Genomic DNA, 11486 nt, shown 5'->3' on the forward strand with positions numbered 1-11486 from the left:
TTTTATATTTACTCATCCGAAAGGTTATAATTGTAAAAGACATTTGGCAAAAAAACTCTTTCCTTTTTTTCAAATTTTTGCCTGTGTTTATGTGAAATGTATGATTTCGCTGAGATTCAATTAGATAAATATGATTCGACAATAAATTTGTTTTACGAATAACATTGCTTGAAGTGATTTTAGAAGAGACCGTGGCGCGAGTCGAATAATGAATAGTAATGATGAAAATTGAATGGAAAATTAATTAACATACATTTTCATGTTTGTACAACACATATATTGCAAAAAACAGTTATAATAAATAATAAATATAATAAATATTAATTAATGTTAATATATTCCATAAATCTTTTGTCTTTTAAATTGTAAATTTCCACTTTCTTAAATCCTATTTTTTTTCTTGAATTTTAGATTCACATATTTCACGACATATTTCTGCTCCTAAATAGTTACATGAAATATGTGAAAGCAAAGTACATATTACGTTTCATACTCGACAATTTAAAATATTTAGATATTCGCAATTGTACACGGAAAAAAAGTTAAATTAACTGGAATTCTGATGAACAATGGACGATCCAGAATTTTTGTTAAATCTACTAGATTTCTAATTAAATCTACTAAATGTTGGTTATTTCAACTAGAATTTTAATAGATTTGCATAGAATGCTGAGTTGCTGCCTGGTGAACGCAACACACAAACTTTTGATTCGCATAACTAGCGAATCGATATTTGCCAGCAAGAGCTCGAAATAACATCGTTTATTGATAGAAGCACACACTACTCTATCAAATTCACGTGCATTATGAAATGACTTAGTTCCATATCTTTATAATATCTTCTATAGTAACTATAGATATTATAGAATATATCTGATTTATCGTCCCCGCTTGTAAAATCCGAACTTCAACAATTTTTGTTAGCAAATATCTCGTTTTGCATCTGCCTCTTCAATTATATGTGGTATTATGTTATTACATTATTAAATGAATAATGAAATGAATGTAATTATTAAATGAAATGATATTTGGACGACAAAACTCTTGACAAGAATGTATAAAAAATTGTAGCTTTACAAAAGATTAATTTATATGGTAATATTTATTTATTCCTGTAAAACATAGATTAGAAGCTCATACTTTTTAACCATATAATTTTTAATATTGGAGCATGAAAATATAAAAACATGTAATTACACAATATTGTATAATTTTTATGAAGAAGAGTTCTAAATTAAAAATTATCCAAATTAAAAACTTATCAATTCAGATTTTCGCAGATTGATAATCCATGAATTTCTATTTTAATTTCTCTCTTTTTTTGTTCGGAAAGGGAGAAGACTTTATATCACTTTCAAATAAATATCCATACTTCTTAACATGATTGTAAATATTGCTGACATCTTCTGATTGTGCTCGTACAAATTATTCGTTATATTTAGATAAATCTGGCCTTCACTTAGAAAATGTCCAACATCTTTTATTTGATGGTCTATCTTATATGATAACTAATTACAATAACATAAAAAAGATTATTATAAATATTTGTAGGCATTCTTTGATTTATTATTTTATTACTTGTCATGTTACTTTTTATAATGATACTCACGCAATATTTTATATTCTTTAGAATTTTATTAATTTAATTCATTTCCATTTCTATAAGCTTCGAAATCCTTAAATAAAATATATATATTATGTTGTAAATATCTAAAAAAAATTCGTGACATTTAATTGTACACTGTAAAAAATAAAATGTTAATTTTAATCTAAATACGTCTAATGGACTTTCTGAGACAAAAATATTAATTATAATATTTTTGCATGTCTCAAAAAATCTTAAAGACGTAAAAATTATACGTCTTTAAATTAAAATTAACATTTTATTTTTTAGTGTATAAAGTACATTGAAAAAAAAACTCAGTGAACACAAATTATATATAACGTACCTGTCAGTTGTAATTTTCCACTCAACAATGTAACTGTAATATAACACGCATGTTATATTGTTGAATAGGAAGTTACAATTAATACGTTACATGTAATTTTATGTTTATTGGGAAATTATATATTTCTCTTTTAAAAATATTTTGACAAGATTAAACGAATTCTTTATTCTTACTAAAAATTTATAAATTGTTATTTTATAACGTTTCTTCAGCTTTTATATTTTATTTTAATAAAAAAAAAGAAGATAAATAAATCAAAGTAAAAAAAATTATTTATATTATTATGCAAATATGTCTGAATAAATATTTTAAATAATGTATGTTAATTAAATTGTCTGTCAATTTTTGTTTATAAAAATAATGTCTTTAATTTATGTGGGCCACTTAATTTCGATCCTATAAATATTTGTTATATTATATAATCAATTAGAATTACAAATATAGAGTATAACTATAGAATTCATTTGATCAAATAATAAAGAATAAATCTTTGCAAACAATTAAATTTGATGTGATTGTGGAAGAAAACTTTTCTTATAGCATATATAACTGATAACTCATGACTACCTTTGTGATTTAAATAAATGCAAAATGTATTGTAATTCCAAGTGTAATGGCGTGACACGACGCGTGTGGATGTGCATAGACTATCAAGTGAGAACTTGATGATTATAACAGTAACAATAACGGATTGATTACTTCAAAAATTGACGCATAGCATCTGAAATGTTTAAATTATATTTATCCGAAAATGATAACCAAATCTAGTGAAAATTTTTCTTATAATTTTTATACGAATTAGAACATTTTTTAGAATTATTCAGAAATATTCGAAAAGTTTACATCTTCTCTCAAAATTTTTCATACATATGAATTCTGAAATATTCTGAGATTTCTCATTCCAATTTTTAAAAAATATTTTTAAATTTTTAGATTTTATAACATTTTATCAGAAATTATACTTACAAAAAAATCTTAGAAATCTTACGAGATTTTATAATTAACATATATGAAAAATTCTGAGAAAAGATATAGATTTTCTGAGAAGTGTTCCAATTCGTATAAAAAATGTGAGAAAGTTATAAAATTATATAGAAATTCTGAAAAATTATATGAAAAATTTTCTCAGGGGAGCAACATTTGCAAAATATAACGGCAACACTTTTTTTTAAATATTAATGAAATTTAAGTTTTTTTACCAACTATAGACCGATTTTCCGAAATCTATCTTCTAGATAGAAATTATTAGTTGATAGAAATAGAAATTAGATAGAAATTATTATCTGAAATTATTATTAGTTTCATTTAAAAACTTGTGACATCAATCACATTTGTTTCCATAATTAGTGCGTGTAATACCAGATAAAATATTTATTTAAAATCTTTACTTTTTCTACATATGCGTATTGATTTTCTTCCAACGTTGATATTTTTACATTGCAAATGTGTAATTTTTAAATCATCAATTTTTTTTGTAAATATGTGATTTTTAAATCATCATTTAGTTTGCTGCAATATTTTTTTATAATTTAGTATACAAACTTATGCAATATGAACGAATAAATGAATAATTTTATTTGACCGTCAATCTCATCTGTATTAATATAATGTAAGAGTAAAGAGAATATTAATAAATACACCATACGAAAATTATAGATTATATCTATAAAATTAATATGCATCATCATAATAAATTAATGATGATGAGGACAAAGCAGCATCTGGTTGCGATAACATAGTTATCATATTGTTGTACACTTCTTTTAAATTTTCCGCTTCAATTTCTTTCGCGAGCAGCCTAGAATGATTAGAAAAAAGTTAAAATTTCTGTCGTAAGATTTTAACTGCGTTTTATAATTATTAAACTAATTTCTTTTTACCATTGTGACGAAAAACATACGATGGAAAAAATTATTAAATAATAAATAAATATGTGAAAAAATACATGTACATCTTACAATTCTTCGCAGTTAAATTTTTAATTAAAATATAATTAAGATACATAATTAGAATTCTGATCAAGTATGAATAATATTAAGGGAACGAACTTGTCGTATAATTGTTTGACGACGTTTACTAATATTCGCGCCTGGGTAACATTAAAAAGTGTTAATTCCGAAATGAAACCCTGCAAAAAATTTATAACGTCTTGGCTGATCTGCTCGAATCTAGCTTTTGAGATGTTTGGTAGTGCCTCTTGATGTAAAAACATATCATTCAACTCTAATTCTTTCTTCAATGTGTTTACTTGTTCCTGTAACTGCTGCACGATCAATTCTGTCTGTGGCTGGATGTGACGTATCGTCTTGATCGGTTTTAGTTTTGCGATTTTAGCAGTCAGTCGCATGGTTGACAAAGTGACTTCGAGATCTTCTCTCGTGATGCGCACGTGAGATATGAAGCTGATAAATAAGAGAAATGTCAAAATTTTAATTAATCAAATAAAACGTCAACGTAAATATGTATGAATTTTAAGCCAAGTTAGAAATTTAATAGAAAATATAAAAGTTTGATTAAAGTACATAGAGAATTAAAAAATAGCGTTTATATTTTATTAAATTATAGAATTGTATTTTTATTCAATTTTTGTTTAATTTGTCTTGATATATGTCCATATTTATCTATATTTATATAAATATAGATATTTATATATTGATATAATAGATATGGAAAAAAGATGAATTTATTGTAGTTTAGATTAAACATGAGAAAATTTGCGCTACTTCTGTTTCAAATTTGTATTCATTATATAATTACCGAATGATTGATGTGACAGTAAAAGCATCTCTTAGTAACTTCAGCAAATTACTTGAACGAATAACGCTATATGTGCACACACTTGGTTTTCTAAGATACAGGAAATATTGTTCCAGTTGTATTTTCATTAAATTCGCCATACCTAAGTCGACTGCTGTTTTCCAGCAACTCGATTTTCCTACTGTACCAGTTCCAGCCATCTCTACGATATGTATCTAATATTGATCCGTAAAAACAAACTCGTAATTTTTCTTTTAAGATATCTCTCAATCAAGATAATTTCTTTAAAATTTAGTTACATGTATCACGAATATTTATTATTTAAAATATTTAATTATTTAAAATATTTAAACGCGATATATTTAATTTGTATATTTCATATGATATTAATGGTTCTATATTTAATGAAATGTTATATCCACACCGATATTTAAATAACATTTCAGATATTTTAACATTTTAATAAAACAATACAAAAAGTTCTTCCTAATAATCTACAAATTGTGCAAAAATATTTGAATAAGAAGTTTCAAAATTTGTTTTGAAAGATGCCGAATTCGCAATTACTTTTGCTGTCGCTACGATAGCTTGCGATTTTATCAAGCTCGCATTTGAAACGTGAATAGTAATCACAGTAGCACCTAAATGTGATACCGGATACGTTGTGCTTCTCACAATTGATCTCCTGCCTTCTCCTTCACGTACATGTTTCAAAGTCTCTTCTTCATTCTCTACATCTATTATAATTACATTCTGAAATCGTAATTGTGCTGATTTCGACGTGTATGCAGAACAAAAGCTAAGACACTTTAAATAAACATAAGAATTCTGGGAAATCGCAAAAGTAAGTATTTTCTTGATACAAGGTTATTTTTCGTAAGCAATGTAGAAGCTCTCCCAAAATTTAACACAAAGATACAAATACATTTCTGTGAAAAAACAAATTAGAATTTTTATCATGATACCTTAAAGATACTGCGTTCGTTGATGTTAAAAATCCTTCGTTTTTGCGTCAGAAGATCTACTACATTTTTACCTCTCAACTCGATGAAACTTAAACGATAACGTATGTCACTGATTTTTCTTCGGTTTGCCTTTTCCACAAACATGTCGGATAAAAGTCGCGGGACTATTCCTCTATGCTAAATGAGTAAAACGATCAAAATAATTGATTGAACAATAATCCAAGTAAAATTATACATAAGATACAAAAACGTACTTCCCAATTATTTCTGAGACCGCCAATCGTGAAACTTTTTCCGGATCCTGTTTGTCCATAGCCGATCAGTACGCAATTTACACCGTTTAAAGCTCTTAAATTATTCCTTTGTTGTGTATACACACATGTTTTGTTACTTTTATAGACATTGAATGATATTCCATATCTTATCAGCGATAAGTAATATTAATTATTAATTACTATCCAGTAATATGGCTGCATATTTTCTAATAAAATACATAAAATTATCTTCAATAATTTAAATGTTTTCATTACAATCAAAAAACATTTTTATATCCTCTATTTTATTTTAAAAATGCTATTAATTTAACATAACACACTCTTATTACTCTATCTTCATTTCTCATACACGCTGTCAATGTCAAATCATATATGTGCTTTCAAAAATTAATTTAATAACTTTGTTATACATTTTTAGCAACGTTAGATTAATACAAATTAGTTTACTTTTCCCAGATTAAACAATATCAAATTAATTAATTATATCGTTGACACATTATGGAATATCATCACAGCAATTAAAATATTAATCAATACTTTTCTACGAGATCTTTCGCAGTAGCGCAATACACCTTATCCTGGGACATCTCATGAAATATCCCATCTATATGAAAGGTCCAATAAATAGGATGTTTTGACTGTTCGTCTCGTTGCATATCTTGTAAGCATCTCAGGTATATTGTCTAAATGACATTATAATAATTTAATTAATTATAATGCGTTAATTGACAAAATGTATCGAAATGAACTATGAGACAATAATAATGCAATAAGAAGATAGTAATTTCGTAAGAATACATCCTACACTGGCGGGACATAATCTTTTCTTAGCTATTGGAATAGTCTCGATTTACATTAATCTCACCTTACCATCCGTACTGATTTTTGCGCAAGAATCACATGGTTTTTCAAGTGGTAGAATTCGCACGAAAACTTTCACATTACTATTGTACACCTCATCAATCGACTCATCAATCGACATAGAAAAGTTCGTTTGATGCATTCTCTTATTTTCAACATTCTCTCAATATTGTGGATATTTCATTATCGTGGATTACAAGATGGCAAGGTTAATCCCTTCTGTGCACTCTAATTATAGCGCTGAAATTGTCTAGAATTCAATTTCTGTCATTTCAAAGTATATCGCATACAAAAAAATAAAAATAAAATGGCTTCACGCGAACGCGAAATTATATGCGAAATATTTACAAAAATTAAATACGTCATGGGAATGAATTTACAAAACTCTTTATTTCATAACATTTGTGTATATAAATTATTCATAATTAAAATTTCAATTTTAGCAAAGGTAAACTCTGAAAGGATGTCGAAAAAACTGTCGAAAGAATTGAGTGCCTGACGGTGGAAGTATACTTTTACCATTGTGCCCGATGACGCTACAAAGTCACCAACGTCACTATTACATACACAATACAATTATTATTATTATGCGTATGATATACATACAAGTATTACAAAATAATATGAAAAATACATCGAACATCATCACTGAAAATTAAATAACTCGTCTTAACTAAGAATACAGAAAGAAAATCTGTTGATCTACGCAAAATCGGATGGAAGGGGGGAGGGAGATCGTGCTGCTGATTTTGAGTAACAAAAATTGCATAATTTCTAACGTGCATTTAATTTTATCTGAACGAATATGGCTTATCTAAATCACTAACAAGTGTGTGACATATTTTTAATCTGTCACATTAAATTAATATTTTTTTCTAAACTCAAAACTCAAAAGATTATGTCGCAATGTCGCTTGTGCATATTTCTGACAAACTAGTGATTCCTAGATCACTCGAGCTTTTTTCTTATAAAGTACAAAATCGTAAACGCGAGAGTGTTCATAAATTCTTGTTGCTGGAAAAAAGTTACGCATGTATCACGTATTTATACGCAAACGTTTTATACACGAACTCGAGCCTTCTCGAAGCACACGCAAGATAAAAAATATTGTTTCTGTAACTTATGGTCACAGATACATTCGGTAGCATTAAATATACAGTCATGAAGCATTAAATATTTATTTACAAAAATAAAATTCATCAGCTCCAAATCATTCAATAAATAGTAATTTAATTCGTTAATTTAAAATTTAATTTAATTAAAAATTTAATTTAAAATTTAATTAATAAAGTTTAATTTAAAATTTAATTCTTCGAGAATATGAAAAGACGTGCAAAATTTTCTTTTCTTAATTTTAAGATTTATTCTTACAAGACTCTTATAGGAATCTTAAAAAATTCTTGCAAGCTCTTTAAAAGTTAGATTTCGACTGTTTGTTCATCTTCTCGAGATCTTATATACCAAAAAACGCGGAAATACATTCGATAGGTCACGGACGGGACCAAACACTTTAAATCGAAGACGTGACGACAAAACACATTTTGTTAGCGTGTGAAATTCGTATGTGAATTTATTATAAGGAAATTACAAAACTGCAGATTAAGACATCGTACAAAAGCTCCGCTTCAAAAAATTTCTCATCGTTCGCAAACAAGTCTGCTCACATATGTGGTCCCTCCCTCCGGCTACTGCTCGTAGTCGGCGTCGAGACGATGGGCGTCAGCATCGGTATTTCCTCCGTAGGAACTCTACTATCGTTACCATTAAGATCACCATCAAGATGACGATCATTACAATTACCGCACGATAATTAAAAAAAAGAATCGATCGACATCGCCTTATTATTTATGTAATATTTAATCACGTTCTGTTTCGAATTTACTGGATATGACGCACATTTCCTTCTTGTTACCGTAACGAATCATAACATTAAATCATCTGGCTCATCCGTAATGCAACAAGATTCCTATAACTTGTATAAACAAGACGAATTCTGTAGAATCTTCAAGATTGTTCTCATCCTTGTTAGAATCCTTTTCAATCAGTAAATCTTGTACTTTCCTCACCGATATCTCCGTACAACAAACACACACTCCATCTGTCTCTCTCTCTCTCTCTCTCTCTCTCTCTCTCTCTCTCTCTCTCTCTCTCTCTCTCTCTCTCTCTCTCTCTCTCTCGCTCGCTCGCTCGCTCTCATTCTCGCCTCCATTCTTTCTAACAATAATTATTTCTGATAAATACTAATCAAGCTATGCCTAAAAACTATTGTAGATAAAAACGTATTAGAAACGGTATAAAATGGACATGTTTCGTTCATTTTTTTTCTGTTCCTTTCAACAACTCTATGTTATATATGATAGATTCCTTTCTTCTATCTCTTTTGCTCTTTTTCTTAGTTTTCCCTTTTCCTAAGCATATAATGCGTATTATTTATATCTGGCATACGCAATTTTTGAGAAGTACACCGTACAATAAGGGGATTTGGGGGAGTAAAAGTGCTAATATATAAACAAAGTGCTAATATTATAAATCGGGACAATCAAATAATGTGCTGCGTGTAACTGTTTTTTTAGGCTCGATCGCCCACCGGCTTGTTCAGTCTTTCTTGCGTCTCTAGCCTTTCTCTCAGCGTAGATTCAACCGTGACAATCCTGATGCTGACACACCCGGAATCGTGTCCTTCATTCAATAGCGACACGGGACATCATCAAGCCTCGCCTGGTGAGCAAAACGCTACAACAAAATTGATGATTACCGAATAAGTCAATACAATAGTCGAAAAGAATAAAACACAATTACAAATATAACAATCCTATGTTATAAGTATATACAATCCTATGTTATACCAAAATTGATTGTCAATTGTAAAATCAATACGATTTGATTAATATTGATAATATGAAATACTATAATACAAAAAGATATAATACAAGATAAGATTAATAATAATAGTAAATATTTGGAATAAAGATTTGGATTTATTCGAAATGTGCATTATCATCGAAATCAGCGATTTTAATGTTTTAGAGATGAAAATAAAATTTAAAAAATATGTTAATATTACATTTTGAGCATTATCTTACCCTAGACCGGTTCCAATGAGCAGAGACAGAAGATTTGTGAAGAATAAAGTATAAATGACCTCTTTGGAAAACAATCCGTTCTTGCCAACTTTCGCGGTACGGATGCTATATGTTTTCCTCTTATTACCCAAAGGATGTTTGAACTTCCAGTCTCTGAAACGAGAATGAGATCATTAAAAAACATAAGTAAGAATTTTATTCGCCAATATTACTCAATGTGAAAAAGAAGTCTCTTAAGTCAAAATTAATCCTTTATAAAGTACAGAAATGTATAGCTTTTTTTATACTTGATACACTCGGCTCTAATATAACAATTATTAAACAATTATAAGACAATTAAATATAATTATTTATATATTTAATTTATTAAAATCTCGTTTATCATACTTTGGAGGCGCCTGGTCCGGTCGAGAGCTCCATTCGTAAATCCAGTCTGTATTCTTCTCAAGAAGCTCGCCCTCCTGCGAAGTAGAACAAAGTACGTCTTGTTAAGACAATAATCGAATAATTATTTCACGATTATCATGCCGCGCAATGAAACAAGATAGACTTCAAATTAATCATTCCGGATACGAGAAGTTCGACGGGGTGAAAAAGCAACGAGAAATTAATTGCGCGGGGTACTCTATATCTATGAATGGTAATCGCGTCGCGTGGAAAAGTGAATGCTCAAGGATGACCTTTGGCGTTCCGCCAGTATTGCACATATCTATACTATATGTCGTATATCGGATCTGATATGCGCAGTATATCGTTATGCGCATAAACGCCGTCTGTAAACAATACTCAGACGAAACGATCGCTCAGGAAGGTGTGAATTGATTGTGTAAAAAGGAAAGGGGGAACCAGGACGTGACGCGAGTTACTCGGAGCCTCCTCCGTATCGAGGAGAAATTTAAATGTTTGATGAACTATTTCTCTCGGAATGAGAGACTTTTAGTCGGTTCTATTTCGAACTGGGTCATCGATTTAATACGCAATATGACAGAACAAGAACGTGCAAAGATAACTTATGAGTCACACGATTTAGTAGTACGCACGCAGAGTATCCATTAAAAACGGCGTCCGTGTCCCCGTGTTTACTGTACGTTATACATAATCGAGTAATTATAGTATAATTCATTATCCATTTATTGTTAAGGAAAAAACGCTAATGGGAATCGAATACTGAGGCACAATGATTGAATGACGAATCTCGAATTAAATCGGCATTTAGCGCTCAACAAAGTTAAGCTTTGTATTATTATCTTCTTGCTTCTTCTACTGGGACTAACGACGGGCGAATTCAGAAATAGCTCATTATGTATGTATATACAAGACAATGTCCAGATTATAAGACTCAGATAAGCTCAATCTTCTTAATGACGCGACGGTAACCGCGCGTTTACGTTTAGTTAGACAATAGCAATTTACATTTCGCTTGACTTGTCGATATGAATTATGATTTATGCAAAAGAAATATTCCATAATCAATAAATATCAACTTATATCAATGAAATGTTGATGTTAACTTGAGCACAGTCGAAAATCGAAGTTCATTCTCTCTCTCTCTCTCTCTCTCTCTCTCTCTCTCTCTCTCTCTCTCTCTCTCTCTCT

The 11486-nt window shown here is 29.2% G+C and overlaps 2 protein-coding genes across 2 annotated transcripts in view; both read right to left on the bottom strand.

Annotated features, from left to right (window-relative positions):
* Positions 1–3960: 3960 nt before the first annotated feature.
* LOC108687374 (kinesin-like protein KLP1) lies at positions 3961–6138 on the bottom strand (the record flags this gene model as incomplete). The annotated part of the gene is made up of 5 exons (XM_018193092.1): positions 5926–6138; positions 5672–5843; positions 5274–5459; positions 4707–4921; positions 3961–4351 (listed from the first exon to the last, which is right to left on the bottom strand). Coding segments are annotated over exons 1-5 (1023 nt in total), but the record flags the coding sequence as incomplete, so codon positions are not given.
* Positions 6139–9311: 3173 nt separating this feature from the next.
* LOC108687375 (BCL2/adenovirus E1B 19 kDa protein-interacting protein 3) overlaps positions 9312–11486 on the bottom strand; it is a 30344-nt gene continuing 28169 nt past the window's right edge. The window contains exons 4-6 of the mRNA XM_018193093.1: positions 10278–10351; positions 9891–10043; positions 9312–9540 (exon numbers count right to left, since the gene is read on the bottom strand). Of these exons, the coding sequence (XP_018048582.1) occupies positions 9489–9540; positions 9891–10043; positions 10278–10351 (279 nt within the window). The 3' untranslated portion in view covers positions 9312–9488. The remainder of the gene's footprint in view (positions 9541–9890; positions 10044–10277; positions 10352–11486) is intronic.

Source organism: Atta colombica, unplaced genomic scaffold (genome assembly GCF_001594045.1).
Source record: "Atta colombica isolate Treedump-2 unplaced genomic scaffold, Acol1.0 scaffold205, whole genome shotgun sequence".
NCBI classification, from domain to species: domain Eukaryota; kingdom Metazoa; phylum Arthropoda; class Insecta; order Hymenoptera; family Formicidae; genus Atta; species Atta colombica.